The 20,857-nt window shown below is 41.2% G+C and overlaps 1 protein-coding gene across 1 annotated transcript in view; it reads left to right on the top strand.

The window, feature by feature from the left end:
• Positions 1-20,857, top strand: part of si:dkeyp-14d3.1 (transmembrane protein 132C) — a 147,562-nt gene that overhangs the window by 53,692 nt on the left and 73,013 nt on the right. The window contains exon 3 of the mRNA XM_006803131.3: positions 16,846-16,992. Coding sequence (XP_006803194.2) covers positions 16,846-16,992 — 147 coding nt within the window. The remainder of the gene's footprint in view (positions 1-16,845; positions 16,993-20,857) is intronic.

The following is a 20,857-nucleotide window of genomic DNA, read 5'->3' as shown; positions in this document are numbered from 1 at the left end:
TGCTCTCTCTGTAAAGGTCAGTGAGCTGTAGATGAAGTTGTGTCGATCAGATGAGTGTCATAGGCTGACAGCTAATTTTCATCAAAGCAACTCTGGGTGAGGCGGGTGAATCACAAAGTCTGTTGTCTCTCTCTAAGGATTCTCCACTACTTATCAGGCTTACTGACTCACTGTGTGGTCCTGCATCTGCTCACATCTTCAGTTTATTGCCCCTATAAAAGGTTGTAATGCACCTGTAACACCACTTTATAGGCGAGAGAGGCGAGAGAGGAAGCAGGAAAGGAAATGTAAATTTTTCATTTCTAGATCAACCTTGTCTGATAATCTGCACACTCCAGCCTTTGTTCCTCTCTGTGGTTTTTTTTTTTTTGCCCTCTTTCCTCTTCTCTTCCTCTTTGCTTGTTCTCCAAACATAGTTTGCATTGATTTATTCTCTTCCACCAATTAAAAGCAATTTTGCAAGCATTAGAGTAAGCCATGCCGGGGGCCGTTTACTGCGGCAGGCTGTTCATTACCTCATTGTGTGTGTGCCTGTCTGCTCCTCTGTGAAAACTCCTGGGTGCCTCTGTTATGCTTTTTCACTCGCTGAATGTGTCTGCACAAGCATTAGCCTACGAGTGTGTGAGTGCAAACATGTGCACTTCCATGCGTGTTTAGCTCTACATGAGCAGATGGGTGCAGGTTCGTATCAGAGATTCCCTGCACGCGCGGGGCATTAGCTTTCTGCTTGCAGGCTAAATCCTTGTGTTGTTGAAGCGGTGTCAGTTGCCTCTGCCGCAACACAGCTTATCTTTTACCAACTCCCGTACCCCTTGGGAAGGGGAGACCTGGCGACAGGGTGGGGAATCAGGGAATATGAGAAAGCGGGCAGGAAGTCACGGGTTGGTGTAAATAACCCCGGGCTCTAGGGGAAGGTTAAGGAGCTGACTCTATGCTGAATACTAAGCATTAGCCCTGAAGGACTGAGTGCCCCTGCACCTCTCCTGTCTTCTTCACGCTGACAGAGCTCTGTACCACCATGCCAGTCATCAAATCACTGTGTCACTGCTCACAGGTTTAATTTGAAGTGCCGCACAATCTGGTGTCACTGCCTTGATGGTGTTCCTGCTGCATAATAAGTGGCGCTGCTCCAGGGTCGTCATGCAACTGATCAATTACATTTTAGTGATGTCATAGCTTTGCGACCCCATTCAGGTGAATTCTGCTCTCATTCCCCTTCCGCCAGTTAATATTCTTTGCCTAGTCGTTCACACACGCACGGTTGGCTTTTTTGGAGGACAGCACGCGAGTGTGTTTCCATACACTCTACATTAATTGTATTCACACAATCCTTCCCTCTGCAAAGCCAACGAGCTATGCAAATGGACATCAATGACTCCCACATTACCCCTGTGAGGATTTTGTTACTCTACCCTGTAACTACCCTTCCCGATTTTCTCCCAGAACGGCTGCCAAAGGCCAGCAAACTTCTCCCTCAAGTCACAAAGCTGTCACGTCACAGCTCCATAATTGTCAACTGCAGTGTCGGTCCTGGAGCGACATCAATGCTGGTGTTGTTGAAATAACTCCAGCATGGCAATATCAGATCAACTGCCAGTAACCCTTTTGGAGGGCATTTGCAATTTTACCACATTGGTGTACCTGTGTTTTTTGTTTGTGTTTTTAAACAAAATTAGATTGCTGCAATTGCGTTTCTCAGTGTGCTCGTCCAGTTGTGAAGACAAAACAAATTTTTGGACCAATTTAGTTAATTTTGTTGCTCTTTGGCTTTAGATATGCTTTGCTTTGTTCAGTACTTGATCATTTGCAGGATGAAAAGGTTAGTAGCACTTGCAAAATAAATGGTTGCTGCACTAAAATAGGACACACGCACACACACACACACACACAAAAAATGCAGTGCCAAGATATGATACTAATTTCTGTTCTTAATCACAGTCTTAATGTTCTCAGCCAGACTTCAGCAGCTGGAGTTCATAAGAGCTGCTTGACTTTACTTATCATGCTCTTAGGTGTGCACACATACTTGGAAATAAAGTATGCGTATCTAGTTTGAAATTAGTTTTTAGTAGTCGGTACAATGCTGGAGCCAAGTAACAAGTCTGAGTGATAAACTATGAGCTTTTCTAAGGTACCTTTGGAAGTCTGCCATGTTTTCTTGTATTTAGCACTGACATAAATGTGCCCCTACAGTTGCAGCTTGTTTAGGGCTATTGTCCAAAAAGACAGAAGTAATTTTCTTGACGACTCGCACGCTTTGCATAGTGAGTTTTAGTTTCTGCCTTCATTCTGGTCCCAGAGTATAGAACAACAAGATTTAAATTACTCAGATGAACAAATTACAGCTTTGTTACATTGTGGGTTTTATGACGCTCAAAATTATTACTTGTTCTTCTTTATTTTGTACTGTCATAGTGAGAATGTGAGGATCACACCTGTAGAAGGCGTGACTGCTGTATCTACAGGTACAAATAATTGGAGATAAAGTATCTGAATTTCACGACCTTGCCTCCAAACGTGCTCCTTCCAGTTCTTTTCTATATATGATCCCCCAGTTCTACAAGCTGTTCATTCCCGTTTATGTGCCCCACCCTCCCTCGCCTTTTCAGTTCTTTCGCTTCTTCACTTGTGTTTAGGACATGGGGTTCTGCCAGGCCCGGGAGCCGCCGCCAGTGCCCTTTAAGGCCTTTCCCAAACCGTAGCTCAATTCAATTCATTGTTAAGACGTCTGGGAAGGGATCTCAAAACTGGACTGTAGGTGGAAGACAGCTGGTGCCATAAGCTGCCACCTACAGTCCAAGGATGGTCGTTCACAGCGACATAGATGGCTTTTTTCACTCCTCTTTCAAACCATCAGTCTTCCCTGTCTGAAAAGTGAACACTGGCATCCTCGAAAGAGTGACCTTGATCCTATAGATGCAGATGTACAGCTGAGTCTTGTCCTCTCAAGTTTTTCCACTTCTTCGGACATTCCCTTATGTCCATTTTGTTAGTTACAACCAGAGATGTTACTGTAATCTGATTACTTTTTTCAAGTAACGTAAACACACACAAAAAAAATATTTTATGTGCTGGAATGTGTAGAAAATAGGTTTAAATATTAAACAAATTTCTTCCAGTCAGAGAATGTTGCATTTAATTAAAATTTTTCTTGATGCATAAAGTTAAAAGATTAAAACTAATAAAACAAGTTTTAAAAAGGGACTTTTTCATTTGATTACATTTTGTATGATGGATTATGCAGAAAAAGTAGGGGGGGGGACGTGTGTGTATTCACATCGTTTATGTTAAAGAGAGTGCGGGGAGTGAGTTGGAGGGCGGGGTGGGGTGGGCTGCTTTTAAGCATGTAAAGCACTTTGTGCTACATTTTTTTGTATGAAAAGTGCTTTATAAATAAAGATTGATTGATTGATTTGAATTTATATTATAATTGGTATTCTTTATGCTGAGACGATGAATTCAAAAACTGAGGTGAAAAAGTTGCTCGAAACACGCAGGAGGAATCAACTGGCCAATCACAATAGTTGCGGGCTCCTACGATGTGACGTGTAGTTACATTTCTCAGTTATGTGAGAGGTTACGGCTTAGGGTTAAAAGGGGTTTTGGGTTACATCATAAGTTACGGCGCAGATTTCCTTCTGAAGCATAAATCAGGCATTACTCATCCTTTGGACTGTTTGGCTCTCTCCCATCTGCTGCATGAAGCCAGAGGTGAGACATCAATATGTGAGCAACAGAGCCCAAAACCATCAGTACTGCTTCCCATTTACTATTCGTGTGTGGGCATGGTTCTTTTTATTTCCCCAATTTTTTAAAACTGGAAATAAAATGAAAATGAGCTAAAAAGGTGAAAAGTGTGCAATTCAGTCTCTTGCCAAGGGTACCACTGTGACATTATCTCTTTGTCACAGGCCCGGCCCTGTTAGTGTGCACACGTTCAAGCCATACACGCATGAGTACATGTGTGCCAATGTGCACGCACGTTTTCAGTGCCAATCTTGCTTTTTTGCTCAAAATGAAAGGCATCATGTTTGTCTACACCCGTTCATCTGCAGATTAGCCCCTGGCTGCCTGTTTGGCCCCATGCAGGAGAGAGTGAAAACACACACTTTCCAGCAGCCTTTGTTGTGCCACACTACCGGCTCGCAAAAACATCAACCCCTCTACCTTAATATTTTTCAACAAGGGGATGATACTCCAATTCACAGAACTGTTTCACAAGCTTTCAGGCTGAGTCAAGCAATATTATTGAACGAGATTAGTTCCAATTTATTCTGGCTTTGTAGAAAGCCTTGTATCCAATGAAACCGGAGGAAAATGTGTGTAAATATAAGTCCTAAAGTATCTGAGTAAACACATCCAAGTATTTTTGAATCTATTCGCTCCGTTCTGCTTGTCCCCCCCTCCCCCCTCCCCCCCGCATGTGTTTTTTTCTCTCTTGCTGTGCACTTGGATGTCATGAAAATCCAATTAGGTGGACTCATTCTGTGAGAACACCACAAAACCACCCTCCATGATGGCAATCATATGAATTCTTCATATGGGATTTTAGATGCTCCCCTCTCTTTGCACACACCATGTCTACACAAAAGATAGAGTAATTGGCAAACAGATCTCCATACAAAATGCTTTTGCCGTCTCCTTTATGGGCTCTCAGCATAACAATGGGCACTTCTGTAATCTCTGCTGTGTGATTCTGAAATGAAAAACCAATCAAATGTGTCTCCTGTTGGGCGAATACTACCGTATGTAGAGCAGGTTGCCAGCATTTAGTGGCTCCCCCATTGACACATGAGCCAAAGAAACATAATAGTCTAATGTATTTGATTGTTTTAGACTTTTTTACAGGGGTTTTTTCAGCCTTTTGGTCACAGTCCTTTTGCAAATCAAATAAAAGCTCAAATATTTCTTATACGCTCATTGGCCAATTTATTATTTATGCCCATTCAACTGTGATTATTTCAGCCAATCACATGACAGTAAATCAGTGCATTTCTGCATGTAGACATGTTCACGACAACCTGCTGAAGTGAGTATCAAACTAAGCATCAGAAAAAGGGTGATTTAAGTTTTGGTGCTAGATGGGCTGATCTCAGTATTTCAAAAACTAGTGATTTACTCTGACTAGAGTTTACAGAGAATGGTTTGAAAAGGGGAAAATAATCCAGTGAACGGCAGATCTCTGGACGAAAAGGTCTTGTTGATGTAACTACTCATTACAACAAAGGTGTGCAGAAGAGCATCATGGGCAACGGAAGCAGAACACCACACCATGTGTAACTGAGGCTACAATGAAAGCACTGATCCATCCAGCCTTGTATCAACACTCCAGGTAATGGTGCGGGGGTTATTTTCTTGGCCCACTTTGAAGCCCTTAGTACTAGTTGAGCATTGTTTAACCACCGCAGTCTACCTGGGTACTGTGGTTGGTCATGTCCATCTTTATATGTTAGCTAGATAGCAGACAGAAAAAAGTGCTTGTATGAATGTGTGTGTGAATGGATGACTGAGACATGTTGTATAAAGTACTTTAAGTGCTTATAACCACAGTTTTCCCATCTTCTGATGGCTGCTTCAAGCAAACTGGTTTCTTGAACATGACATTGGGTTGCGGTCAAAAGACAGTCACCAGATCTCAACCCAGTAGTGCACCTTTTGGGATACAGTGCATCATGGATGTGGTGCTATCAAATCTGCAGCAACTGTGATGCTATTGTGTCAATATGGACCAAAATGTCTGAGCACAGCACATTGTTTAAACAATGCCGTGAAGAATTTTGGAGTTCTGGAGCCAATCCAGGTGTAACTAGTGTGTGTGTGTGTGTGTGTGTGTGTGTGTGTGTGTGTGTGTGTGTGTTTTAAGTATAGGTGGGGAATCCTTAAATTTTATGCTGACATTATGGTGCTCTCAAGAAGAGCAAAGTAATTGTTCTTATTATATTTTTATTGACTTAAAAAAAAGGTTGACAGTGACCGTCAAGGTCTGTGTCATTAAATCGGTTATGAACATTTTGATTTTATCACTGTTAATCTCTGAGTCTGTGTACGTCACAGGACATTTTCAATAACGCGTATTAGGATTATTTGTAATCCATGCTATCAGAAGATCTTTTTTCCTTTGCTGTTGAGAAGCCAGGAGCAGCACCATGGGATTGTGCAGTCATGCTCTGTGGCTTCTGATGTATTGACTCAGTCGCTCTGCTGCTTTTATCTTTGTCACTGTTTTTGTACTTACCCAAACAGTGTTTCTTTCCTTGAAGAGTGAATTAAAAGAAACAAGACTTAAAGTCTATACAACAAAACTCTGTGATGTCGCACAGCAGCACTTTGACCTTAAAAGAACCAGTCCATCCTCCTGAACACCCCTGCCCAACGCGACCTTTTCAAAGATCTGGGAGAACTCATCTAATAATGTGAAAACATTTCTACTTAAAGATGATTGTACAAATTGTTTAAAAAATATTGACAAATTTCTATTTTTCTCTTAAATATATCCAACTCTTTGAAGTAAGCAGCTAACATTAGCATGCTAAAATGCTAAAAATCACAGTATTATCATAAAGATGCTAACCAGAGCCCTGTAATACAAAGCAAGTTCAGCACACCCAGAATATCTTTCTATTACCTTGCTTCTCTGACCCTAACACTGACAGTCAGGATATGCAGTCACACAAAGCTCAGACCCCTACTAACAAAATTTAAAAGATTTATTACAGTGGCAAATGATTAAAGCCAATGATTAAAGTTGTTAATGTCGGGGAATCTGACTTGGGAGGGGTAGCTGGTGGGCAGGCTGGGGGTGGTGGCAACCAGAAGTGATTCAGTGGAAAGTAGGCAGGCGGGTGAGGTACAGGCAAGTCTGTAGATCCCAAGAGAATGATTCGTTGCATGAATAGCGAAGCCTGGTGATTGGCCGTCAGCGCTTGACTCATCACAGAAACATAGATAGCCTACAGAGTGAGCTCCAGATGAAGAACTTGGAGACAAACAGGGGCCCAAGGTCACTGGACAAATTGCTTAGCAATAAGCACTAGACCACAGTGGATGGCGGAGAATTGTAGCCACAGACTGGTCCACCTCTCCATCTAAGAAAATAGAAAGAGAGAGAGAGAGAGATAGAAAGCAAAGGCAAAACACCCCCATGCATGCCCAGACCCTGAATGGTTAAATATGTAATACGTACTTAAAGAAACACTGCTGCTGCAGACAAAGCAGGGGGATGTGTGTGTGAGAGAGAGGAAAAGTACTGTAGACTAGAACAGTACAAGTGTGCAGCTTTAACAGCTTTGGTCAGTGAAATTGGGAACGAGTTACCATATTAATAAAGTTTAGCCTGTTTGAAGCCTGGAAAGAAAAAAGTGCAGACTGTGTAAGTTAACAGTATCAAACTATCATAACTCGATCATTAAGCAACAAGAGAATCTGCTGTACTGTAATCAAGTAATTCGTTAATTTAACATTTAAACGACAGGTTTTTTAAACTCTCAGCCGCAGCCTCGGTGATGTTTAACAGTCAGAAGGCACCTGCTGATCTCTAACCTGGAAGTTACCATAGCAATATACCCAGGTAAGAAGTGAACCACATTGGTAGTACAGACAACCCAGAGGTAACCCTGAACCCTGGATATTTTGCAGAATAAGTAAAAACTCTGACCTGATGGCTAAACAAAAGGCCTCTAAGTGTCTTGGTAATCTTGAGCAATCCGTTCAGTGGATGTCAAGCTAGCTATTATGACATAAAAGGATGGTAGCTAACATCAATAGGCAAAGCAAACTAACAGAGGGAGAGATGCTGATGTTAATTCCACTTTATAAGCATTTACATTACATTTACCTACATGAACTCTGTGTCACATATGCAAACAAAAATCAGCAAAAAGTATAAAAATAAAAACCATGTTCTATTTTTTTAAGAATCAGCAAAAGTTTTAAAGCCTTATTGTGCCTTTGTGAAACAGAATCCGTGTGTTTTGATATGTCGCTTTGGGATTTATGTGTGGGTGTTTGGCCTGATTTTTTAAAAAAATTTTTTACATTATTATTATCATTGTTTTAGTTTTGGTTTTTCAATTTCTTGGCATGTTGTATATGCGTGTGTGTTCGTTTCGATCTCTGCTCTTGCAGCAGTTATGTTCTACGAAGCAGCACCCTCATAGATGTGGCAACGCTTTTTACTGTTCAACCATTACAAAGTACTGTCCTCCTGCTGTCTCTCTGCCATTCCCTCACACTGCAGCTTCCCTCTTTTCTTCATTTCCCACTGAGCTCTTGCATTCCCTTCACACTGTTTATGTAGGCGGGATGGCACAATAAAACAGGAAAAGCTTCCTTGGGAGCTGCTGATTGCGGATGCATATGGTTCTCAGAGGAGTCAGTGGAGTGAAATGGTCAGAATAGGTCACCAAGCCCTGTGATGCAAGTGAGCCAAGAGCAGCCCAACAGAGACTGATGGAAACAGGTCACGGAGGTAAGGGGAGTGCAGCCTCAGTTGCGGGACACAGAATACTGCATAGGGACTATCGTCAGTCTCAACCTTATTGGATTTCCCCCAGAAATGTTTATTTCTCTCACTGCCCTGCTGAGAAGTAGCTCTCCTACTTAGCTCATCACTATTTATTAAAGGAGCCCCTGAGGAGTCTGAGCATATAATCAGGTCTGAGGGAAAATGGCTGGCGGAGAGAGCAACAGATTCTAGGCAGAAATAAGAGGCTAGAATTTACAGTACTTGCACTGCCAGCTCCTTCGATTTATCTGAGAAAGAGTGATGATTGTATGTGTGTCAGAAAGGAATGATCACAACTTACAGCGTTAACTAATTAGATTACAGGTTAAATGTAAACCTTAATCCTTTATAATGTTTACAAAGAAGTTACATCAAACATTGTTTGGTAAAAAAATATATATACATATACATACATACATACATGTGTGTATATATATATATATAAAAAAAACACCCAGCACGCCCCTGCGGGCGGTTTATCCTTCAAGCTTGGGTCCTCCAGCAGAGGCCTGGGAGCTTGAGGGTCCTGCGCAGTATCTTAGCTGTTCCCAGGACTGCGCTCTTCTGGACAGAGATCTCCAATGTTAGTCCCGGGATCTGCTGGAGCCACTCGCCTAGCTTGGGAGTCACCGCACCTAGTGCTCCGATTACCACGGGGACCACCGTTACCTTCACCCTCCACATCCTCTCGAGCTCTTCTCTGAGCCCTTGGTATTTCTCCAGCTTCTCGTGTTCCTTCTTCCTGATATTGCTGTCATTCGGAACCGCTACATCGATCACTACGGCCGTCTTCTTCTGTTTGTCTACCACCACTATGTCCGGTTGGTTAGCCACCACCATTTTGTCCGTCTGTATCTGGAAGTCCCACAGGATCTTAGCTTGGTCATTCTCCACCACCCTTGGGGGCATTTCCCATTTTGACCTCGGGACTTCCAGGTTATACTCAGCACAGATGTTCCTGTACACTATGCCGGCCACTTGGTTATGGCGTTCCATGTATGCCTTGCCTGCTAGCATCTTGCACCCTGCTGTTATGTGCTGGATTGTCTCTGGGGCATCTTTACACAGCCTGCACCTGGGGTCTTGCCTGGTGTGATAGACCCCAGCCTCTATGGATCTTGTACTCAGAGCTTGTTCTTGTGCTGCCATGATTAGTGCCTCTGTGCTATCTTTCAGTCCAGCTTTGTCCAGCCACTGGTAGGATTTCTGGATATCAGCCACCTCCTCTATCTGCCGGTGGTACATACCGTGCAGGGGCCTGTCCTTCCATGATGGTTCCTCGTCTAGGATGAGGGACCTATGGATATGGATATATATATATATATTAGGGGTGCAACGATACTCGTATCGATATTGAACCGTTCGATACAGTGCTTTCGGTTCGGTACGCATATGTATCGAACAATACAACATTTTTAATTTATTTTATCAACTTTCCTTCTGACGGTGCTGTCTGTGTTGAGCGCTCAGTGGATCTGCGCTCGACAGTGCAGCCTAGGCGGAGTAGTCGAACACAGATTCACTGAGCGCAGGGCAAGCTAGCAAGACAGAAGTTAAGCTCGTTGCAACATGGCAAATTGAACCTCCCCCACCCTCATTCAGATCTGGCGTCTGGAACTATTTTGGTCTTCATGTGACGTATGACCCTGAAGGTAAGCGAGTCATGGACTAAAGTAAAACAGTATGTCAGATGTGCCAGCAATGCTCAATTACATGAGTGGGAACTAGTGTGTTAGCGCAGTTAGCTCGTTAATGTGTTGATGCTGTCCAGCCCCACACACTGGGCAATCCGCGGTAGCTCGTTAACGGAGATTTGCCGTGTTGTGGCGTTAACCTCATTTCAGATTAAGGCTGACAGCACTAGTGGGAACAACGAATATGACTGCACATTTACCCGATAGCATCCTAGTGCAAAGACAAGTGGAAGCAGACAAAAACAACAAGCACGCATACAAACTTTACCGAGTCATTTAGACAGCCGTTAGCACATGATTCTCCTTATGGGGACCTGATATGTTTAATATGCTGCTGAGAATATAGCCCAGAAGAAGCGTATAGTATAGCTTTTATTTTGGAAAGAGACATTTCTCTGTAATAAACTCTCTTTTCCAAAGATGAGTGATTCCTCAATCAGATACAAGGCTCGCAAAATCGCTAGCGATTTTTCCAGTCGGGCTGCCCTGCTCTGCTCGTCGGTCTATCGTAGGAAGGAAAAATATATGTCAATGCTTTTGCATTCTTTCGGAAATGTAGCTGGGTAATTATGTCATTGGCATCGGTGAGCCACTGTCAATATGTGACATATTGAAATCGCGTTTGAATTTGCGCTTGTTTTTTGCTTTCACTTTGCAATCGCGCGAACTGTGTATAGAGAGCGACAGCACTGATTGGTGAGTGATGATAATTTGCGCACCAATTCCTCTGGCATCTCTTATCAATCGTTAGCTTACTATGCAAACATGACAAGTGAAATCTCCCGCAGCTTAAACATGTGAGAGGTTGATCGCGCAGAGAATCGCTGAGCGTTATGTGAATGCGTGTGTAAAAGCAGCAGGATATATATTTTAGTTCTGCTGAGCCAAATAAGACAGGTCAGGGTGAAGAAGTGACAGCCAAAGAAAAGCTTACCACAAAACGGAAAAGTTATGACAAATCAGACTATAAGGCAAAAATAAAGTGCAACTTTATGGTTTCATGGACAAAAGAATTTCTGTGGCTGCAATATGATGAGCTAAATAACCAGGGCTGCACATAAGTGGTCCGCAGGTGCGCATTCGCTGTCAAAATAAAAAACGCGCACAAGCGTGTTTGCATACATAAGATTTTCAGGAGGAGGACAGACATTTGTTTAGAACTCATAAAGATGTCGAAGAAGCTCCTTTAAGCAATTACTTTGGTGTTCCTCCACCTCCAAAGAAATGTCAGGAGTCCGAACCACAAAAGAAGCGCGTATTCTCGGAAAAGTGGTTGCAGGAGGTGAGCTGGCTTCAAACAAATGATGAACGCACAGAGAGGTGGTGCAGAATGTGCCGTGAAAATTTAATAAATGACAAATTAAAAAGGCATGAACATTTTTTTTGTATCGAAAAAATATCGAACCGTGACACCAAAGTATCGAACCGAACCGAACCGTGAATTTTGTGTATCGTTGCACCCCTAATATATATATATATATATATATATACACATAATTGAGCATTTATTCTGTTGCTTACAGGAAAGGTTAAAAATGTCTGAATTGTCATTTTACACTTTTCACTGCAAGCACAAATAGTTTGAATAGTTCTCTGTTCTCTCACAAAAGGATTGGTTTTAGAAACCAGTGCTTTCTTTGTCCGATCATAAAGTTATCGAAATAACTGAGAGACAGACAGCATTTTCAAAGCCCTCGTCTTTTTCTCCTTCTGCCAGTCTACCATAGTCAGGTGAATGATTGAACCACAGACAGTATTAAGCATAGGCGTGGCTTTCGAGTCATAAAAATTAAGCCAATGTGGAAGTACCTTAAACCCGCCGTCTGTGTGAAGGCCATCAGATGGCGATAGCTGTGGTTAAAAAATAAATAAAAAATGGGCTCAGTGACTCATTTTAGTTCCTACTGAACAAAAAATAAAAATAATAAGTATTTTTTGGAAACCTTGGCCATGTGTTCAAATGCGAGGATTATTTGTCCCATGACATGTGTTGTTAGCCAATGAGTGTGTGGATATCTTGCAGCCAAAATGGTCACGGTGGAAAGGTCTTTCAAACATGACTTCAGAAACCAGTGGGTGGTGTCAGACTAGCTACATCCATCTTTTATGCTGTGTGTTGACAGATATAGCTCACAACATAATAACCTCTTAGGTCAGTATGTCCCTCTGCTTGATCAAATCTAGCCTCAAACTTGTCATATATTCTCTTATTTCCTGACAGTGCCAATCAGCAAAGCCCTTGGGATGAGGCTTGGGTAGACAGCGCCCCATTTTTGTTTTTCTTCCTTTTTTGAATTTGAACTCACTCATCTGCCATTTAAATCAGTGCCCACAACCAACTGACTACCAAATGCTTTGTGACTGCTTGACTCTCAGCTGTATTTTTGGCTTTTTCTGGTTTAAATGTGTGTTTTAGGACTTTTCGGCTTTACTGCCCATTTCAAAAGTAGTCAAAACATAATAAATTACAATCATTTTTTCATCATTAACTTGATGGAAAAAATGTAAATACCTTACTTATAGCTATGTTACTTATTTCTTTTTTACAGCATAAATAGCAAGCTGTGATTTGAAAACTACAACTGGGAGTACAAACCGTGTACTCCCTGCATCCATTACTCTCATTACTCAGTCCTTTTTGGCTCTGTCTTACAGTACTGTGGTATAAATGAGGCTTGTCAGGGTCTCTTAGAGTCGGTGACACTTTTTAAAGAAGTTGCATCTTACGTCACTTTACACTGCCAGCTAAATGCTCTTTTCCTCTGTTCTCTTTCTTCCCACTGTGGGCTGTTGTCTCTTTCCTCCCCCTGTAGTTCTGTAATATTTAATATTCAGAACATTCAGACACAGTTCAGTGCTGTGGCTGCACAGGAGACATATTTAGTGACTGAGGAGAGCCCAGATGCATTGATATCAAGTGTTCTCTCCTTCACTTTTGAGGGGAGTGTCAGCTTGTCAAGCTTTGAGAAGGATTACTTTCTGACTTGTACTTCATTCTTTACCGGAGTCCTGTCATAGAGCTGTGTGATTAAGTTTAGCTTGAAATTTGTAAGGCAAGCAAAAAAAAACACATAAAAAATAATGCAAGCATAAAGATGACTCATGCATTTGTACAGCAGCCTATATATATATATTAGTGTTTATTTTCAACTATGTTTATGTCACCACTCTGTAGGGATGGGAATATTGCTGCATAGATTTTTAAACCCTTTTCATGCCAACTTATGTTGCAATTTCCTGACTGTTCCTCTAATATCCACTGCAGAGTCACACTCTGGGCTTTTCTGAGATGACTTGACAAGTATTGAATGGATTAACATAGCATTTTAGTATTGATTTCCATGCATTTCTATTTTGATTTTATTTCCTGCATTACAATTAGCAGATTAGAACACCCACACCTAGTAAACAACGAACTGGCACCAATTCTTTACACCACATCTGACTTTGGCTGTGGCATATGTTTGGCATCTTTATAATTGTCCTGCTATAATGAAACTATCCTGTACTGTTCTTTCTTTTAGTCTAAATTAGTAATGTTAGCATTATGTAAAAAAAAAAAAATTGCATTTTGATGAGGATTATTTACATGGAGAATGCCTGACTGAGGTTTCAGCATAAATCCAGAAATCACTAAGATTGAATGTGAGCTATTTAACCTGCAGGTGACTCTTACACTGACTGGTTCAAGCCCAAAGTGATCATTAAGTCAATAAAAGACACTTCAACCGCACTCCAACAACTGCTCTGTGAGCTCGGATATGGTCTGCGGAGTAATGACTGGTTCCCCTCTGGGACTAAAAACATTGTGAGATCTCACTGGAAGCCACTGATAGACATCCTGACCACTCAAGTGTAAAGAAACCAGATACAAGACCCTGCTGCACCCACTGGGACCTGTGGAGGACTGTACACGAGCTTTTTGTGTTGTTTGAAAGTTTTACCACAGCATTGTCTTTCTCTCTGGTTTAAACAGTGAATCTAGTTTTAATAGAAAAAAACCCTAGTGTGTGATTAATCTTTTAAGAGCGGCATCAAGCTTTTATTTTGGGATGTTCTCTGTGATTGCATAATAACATGCAGTGGTAAATCTTTTTTTCTTTTCTTTTTATGTAGCTACTTTCCCTCCATCTGTGATTTCACGCTTTTTTCGAGTATTTCAACAACCGGGATCTTTTTGCATTCCCTCAAAGGAAATACATAATAGCCTTGTAGCCAACATTGTGGACAAATATATTGTATCATGGCCACTTTTTGTTATGAGCTATTACTCACTCTTACTGCAGTGGTACACAAACATGAGTATGAATTTTATTATTCTACAAAAGTCTGATGATAATATAACAAGCAGCAGAGCTGGTACCGTAGGGCCAGTTCAGTTTGTATTTATCTCTTTTTTTGCGCAGTTTGTAGCTTTAACACCAAGTAAAAGAAATACTGTGAGAATTACATTCCTCACTGGATTTCTGAGAAGAGCAGCACTTTTCATGGGCACCTTGGTGATTTTTAGTGCTGAATGGATCTCTGCCAGTTTACAGATTTAACAAATAATGTTCAAATCAATTAGGGGCAAAAATATCCAGAAGAAAAAGGATTCTTAGGTTTTTCTTCCTTGTCAGTGTTGCCAGTTTCTCACAGAGGATGCCACACAACTGCTGTAAACAGGCTGATTATTAAAGTTTCACAAATTTTCCTTTAAGTGTAAGTGCATTAGAGTAGCCTTATGCTACTATTTAGACTATTTGTATTTCTGTAGTATTAATTCACTAATCTTCAGTCGTGTTTCCTTTGCTTGATAAAGGCTGCAGAGCATCAGCTGAATAATGGCGTGACACCAACACATGCATTTTTTCAACATGTTGCTTTCTATTAAGATGACCCACAGAAGACTGCTCTTGTATGGATGCTCACTAAAATGCTACACAACAATCACTAAAACAATGGAGAAGTTCGGTCAACAATAAGAGAAAATAATTAAAAATATAGAACATGATTAAAACATAATTCTAAATATCTAAAGCTAACATCTTATACTGTTCACAGAATGACAGTGGTGAAAAGGCTAAAGAGCAAAGGTGAGCTTTGAAAGCTATTAGAGAAGCAAACAACCTGACCTGAAGTGTTTTAGTGTTTCAGAGCTGCAGCTGCGAGGCTGTAGAAACCAGTCTGGGACTATTAACAGCTGCTGATCAGCTTGTCTAAGTATTCAACAAGGGATATAAAACTGTAATATCTCTGCAAATACTCAAGGAAAAGCCCATGCAAGCATTTATATGTGAACTAAAGGTATTTAAAGTGAATCCTTTACCTCACAGGTAGCCAAAATTGGCAAAATATATGTTTACCAGATACTTAGGTGTTTACTCTGTTGCAGCTGACTGCGCGAAGACTGCCTGTTATTCACAAACCTGCAATTTGTCAACGGATCTCACGATTCACTGTACTCTGAGCATGGTCTGAAAGATGGCAACCTGTCACAGCATCGTCCAAAAATTGGATACTCTGATTGAGACTGAACATGCGACTTTGTAGAAAACTCTATATATAAATATAAATGTTCTATATGATCTCATCTATATGCGCACATCTCAAAAGGGAAGCAGCTGGCAGAAAGACATCAAATTATCTCGGAAACACAGCAACACAAAGAAATATTATTTCACACGCGCGCGCACAAACACACAGAGTATGCGCACTCTCACAGAGCTGCCTTAAGTGTGTTTATCTTTGTTCCTATAGAGAGATGAAGAATACCATCTGTCATATTACCCATTTCACTTCTCACATATAACCGCCCTCACAACATGAGACGATATTACATCAAAGAAAGAGGCTTGACTGGGGAGGGCCGCTATATTCATTGGCATGGAGACATGCAATTGCATTTTAAAGTGCAGTAACAAATTCAGGATGAAAGCAAAGCCTTATCTTTGGTCTCATCTGCCAACCTGGTATGGATTGGATGGGGAAAGTGATTGGGCCTTCGGTTATAATTTAGTTTTCTGTTCAATCTTGGAACTTTGCTGCCACTCTCCGATAAAATCGTACGGGGCTGGGACCATGTTATTGATTGAAACATTAGCCTAAACATATTTTATGTCAGCACTTTTACCTTTAAATCAGTCTCTGTTCAGAGGATGTGCTTTATAATCTGGGTTATGTTCATCAAAGATTTTGATTTATTTTATGTTCTTTTATTTCCTTTGGACTTTTTTTTTTTTCTTTGTAGCCTGCTAAGCCAAGGACATTGATGCTGTAATTTTTGCCACAGTCAAAGAAACCTTTTTATAAATTTTCTTTCAGACTGCAAGGGAGGGAATCTATTACTGATGGAGTCGAGGAACGGAGAGGAATAGCATAATGATACGGTCACATCCCACTTGATGTCATGGCAAACAGCACATTTACCACACACGAGGCTTTGCTTTGTTCGTTTTGATACATTTTCAATCAAATCCTGGTGAGAGTGTAGAGAAACGCGCACATGAAGGACGCGCAAATATGAAATGACACACATTTTTACAACCAGCTGAAGGCACGCTGGTGATGAACAGAACAGAATGACCAAAAAAAGGATCCATCCTGTAACTCGTAGATGTACAACGACATATGCAATCAATGGGCACGTTTTCTTTGCTTTCTCCGCAGAGTGAAGTTAAAAGAAGGCGTGACGTTCCTCGGCGCTCGCCCCAGCAACCCCACCCAGTGGATAGTTAGTCAAGATGTGAGGAGCGAAGGCCACCGAGTGGTGACTCTCCACTGCCGCAGGAAGGAGTCCAGCTATGATCAGCAAAGGTCAGCCCATAAAGTGCTTTTCTTTGAATGACTATATCGAGTTTGGGAGAATGGCCTCTTAGTGACTCGTAAACATCTTCATGACCTTCAATTACAAGACGTTAAAGTAAGTTCCTCACTGATGACAGCTTTTTAGTGTGTGTATTTATTTTTTTAATGTGTTCATAACTACTGAACTCAACAGCCTGACTTCACATTAGCCGCTAAAAAGGTAGTTGTCACTTTTCGGATGTGCACAATTTGAGTTAGTAGCAGTTAGATGGCTTCAGTGGGCTTATCTCCAGAGTGTTTTTTACTGTTGAATTAAAAAGTTGCTGATCATTCACATTTGGAAGGAGACACACACACACTCACAGGCACCGTGTGAATGGTTATTTAAGCGATGTTCTCTTTGCTCAAATGACACACTTGACTTGACATAAAGGCCACGTCTGTTGACACAACTGTGGAGAGAGAAAAGTTAATCGACTATTGCAGCATCCCCTCTTCCGTCTCTCTCTTTCCCTCGTGCTGTCGTTTTTATTTGCGTACTTACTTTCTCCACTAGCAGGCCTCAAAGTTGTTTTGGTCATTTCCCATCTGCATTCACATCCTTAAACTAATCTGGCAGATAGGAACGTGATTGCCAGCACAAGAGGGGGGGGGGAGGGGGGGGGGTAGAAAAAAGGTTGCCGCGTTAATTAAGTGCTGATTGAAGGCCTTTGTGCGTTTTAATGGTTTTTCCTTCTCGGATAAGGAAGTAGTTTTAATAAATCTAACTTTCTAGTGACAGGTGTAATTTTATGGATTAGAGGCAGATGTGAAGCTGGGGAAGGCTTACTTATTCGCTCTTAAGCTTTCGTTCCACTTAGCAAATTCTAAACCACTCCCTTAAGAAAACAAGACTCCTGACATTGCAACTGCAACTTTATAATCAAAGTTGTGCAGGGGTTATTTAAGTGTAGAGCAGCCTGTGAAACATGTGTAATTTAAAGCTGCTGGTCCAGTGATTTTTTTTAGACATGTTACTATTAGCGGATCATTACAAGGAGTGATTGTAGGCTAACTGCAGTGTTACAGCACATAAAACAAAGACAGCTGCGCGTGCCGTTGAATAGCTGCGCGTCTAAAATTAGTGGCGTCTAATAAATATTTTCTTTAATAGATGTGTCGTTGTGAATCTGCACAGCTACATATAGGCCAGGAGCTGAGTCATGCTGTGTCTGTTGCAGATGCTTATGCTCAGATTTCAGTGGCCTTTTCATGTGAGGATTTAATATTTTTGCTTCTCAGAACAGGAGGTACATTTTTGGACTTTATTAACAGCCAGTTTCATACATGAACTGCCCCGAGAACTCAAAGTCGCCTCTGCACTGAAAAAACTTTTCAGACGCTCCATTCAGTCGCATAATAAGGTTTGACAGCTCAGTCTTATCATTATGTTTGCGTCTGTCTGTTCCAGCCTATTTTTACTCACATAGAAATAATGGTGAGAATATCTTAGGCTAACATGTTTGTCATCATGACCGAATAAGATATTAAATGCACTTTGAGGCCGCTGAAAGCTGAAATTGATTTCTGTTTAGGAACTTTGAGTCATACAAAGCTACTTTAGAAGTGTCCAAGAATAAGGAAGCTTTTAAAGGTAGCATGGGTACCAGATGAAACTCGGAGGTCATGTTTCATTTGTTCTGGCAGAATTCATCTGGACTCCTTCCGGTTTACACAAATGTTCTCACAGCTCTGCCTACAGTGCACAATGCCACATGTTTTTTAAGTTGACTTTTTATATGTCTAATTATTGTAGGTCCAATAAGTATTTTGGTCTAAGGCTGTCACGGCGAGTGAGATGAGCCGTGTGGAAGAAATAAAGGAGGATCCAAACGCAGGCACTTGTAAAGGTGTGAGGGTGGTTTATTAAACACAAAATAAAAATGGGCAAACGGCAAAAGGAACAGAAGGCTATCTAAACTGAGAACAACTAAACTAGTGAACACAAACCCAGACATGAACATGAAGGAGGATGAGCAGCGGAGAATGACGACGGACAGCAGGGAACACACACGAGTGAGACATGGTGGATACACAGACGGACCAGCAACTACAATGACAGAAGACACAACTTAAATACACACAGAGAACCACAGGGAGATTACACACAGGTGGTGGACACAGCTGGGAGTAATTAACGAGACGAGACAAGGGAGGTAAACTGAACACACTCACATGAGACGCAGACCTTCACAATAAAACAGGAAACAAGAAAACACTGCACGAAGACGCAGACACGACACTGAGACAGACTAGACACTGAACTAAACCTGCAATAAACATGAGAGCACAAAACCTACGAACGAATCCCTAAACAAGAATAACTGAAACATAGATTCATAATCATCATCATCATCATCATTAGAAAAGAATCCAAAATGCAAAAACACACCAAAACATAACAACTCAAAATACTGGGTCAAACTGACCCAGAACCGTGACAAAGGCTATGGATGACACCCTTTAGAAGTCAAAACTGACCTGAGAGCTGCCACACTAATCTGCATTTGTGCATTTGTCCGGTTATACGAGGCTAGCTTAAAGGTGTTTTTCTTCAAGGTCACTTCTCAAATTTCAGTTTTAAGTTTTTCAAAGTTTATCCAACTGCATGCTTCGCCTTAGAAACTCATATATTCATGCACCATATACACTTTGCTTTACTTATAGGTCTAAGCAGAGCTACAGCAACAGCCTAAGTAGGACTGAGCAGCAACACTTGGCAGCTGGCTCCTCCTTCCCTCTGGAGCTATTTTCCTCCTTTATGCAGGTTTTATTCTCTCCACGCTATTCCGCGACCTCACCGTCTCTCTCACCCACACATACACATTCTCCATTACAGTAGTAAAATCATGTTTTATTGATTTACTAAGTGAAGAAGCCAGAGACAAGAGTGAGCATACTTGTCTAATCCCAGCTGTTTGGGCCATGTACATTGGGCTGCTCCTTAATCTCCACAGCTGTCAAAGTCACTTCACAGAGAAGACCAAAGAGGCCCCATGATGGCTATACAATGCACAATGCTCCAATTTTTCTTTCGTCGGGTCCTCCCCGCTCAGAGTGTTTTCAATGAAGCTCTTTTAAAAGGGGATTAAACATTGCTATCTCATCTGTTGAGCTGTCATTCAGTCTGCTTTGGTCTCTCCTCCGCTGCTTCCATGCAGAGGGGAGGATGAGGGATGTGAATGGTATAGGTCAAACAAGTGAGGATCCCATTTGCATTTTAAAGTTGTTTTTGAACAACAGGATGTATACACGATTATCTAAATATGAGTTAAGCACTCACTTGAGGATTTAGTTATTTACTTCTTCACTGCGACTCTGGAAAGCCATTCTTCTGTAAGAATAGAGTCTGTTTTCAATTGAAAATTTAACTCATCTTTTATAAGAAAATGTCCATAACCCTGCGTAGGTTACAGTTAATGATGGAGCAAATTAGACCCACACTAATCAACCAGTCTTACATCTCAAAAGTGTGGATTTCCTTGTACCCACAAGTTCACTGTACATATACAATTACAATAAAGGGTCATTCTATTTTATTCTATTCTATTCCTGTTTGCTACTATGTTATACTGCTGCACACTCAAAAGTCAGCAGAACATTGTTCTGTGCAATTTCCTGGACATTTTGAGTCATTCCTCTTTCCTGTACTGTGTGTCTGATTACACGTTTTCTTTACTATTAGGATGCAGCCCTGAAGTCACGTTCCTCATGACGATGTGTGGAAAACAGAATCATTTCTAAATAGAAGATAAATCGGAAAAAAATCTAATGATTGACCAATTACTATGTTTGTGCACTCTCAAACATTTATGACAAGCATTCAAATTTTCCA

The sequence above is a fragment of the Neolamprologus brichardi genome, chromosome 12, assembly GCF_056152115.1.
Source record: "Neolamprologus brichardi isolate AB-2024 chromosome 12, ASM5615211v1, whole genome shotgun sequence".
In the NCBI taxonomy this organism is placed as follows: domain Eukaryota; kingdom Metazoa; phylum Chordata; class Actinopteri; order Cichliformes; family Cichlidae; genus Neolamprologus; species Neolamprologus brichardi.
Note: the sequence above shows the minus strand (reverse complement) of the source record. Positions and strands in the feature narration are given on the sequence as shown.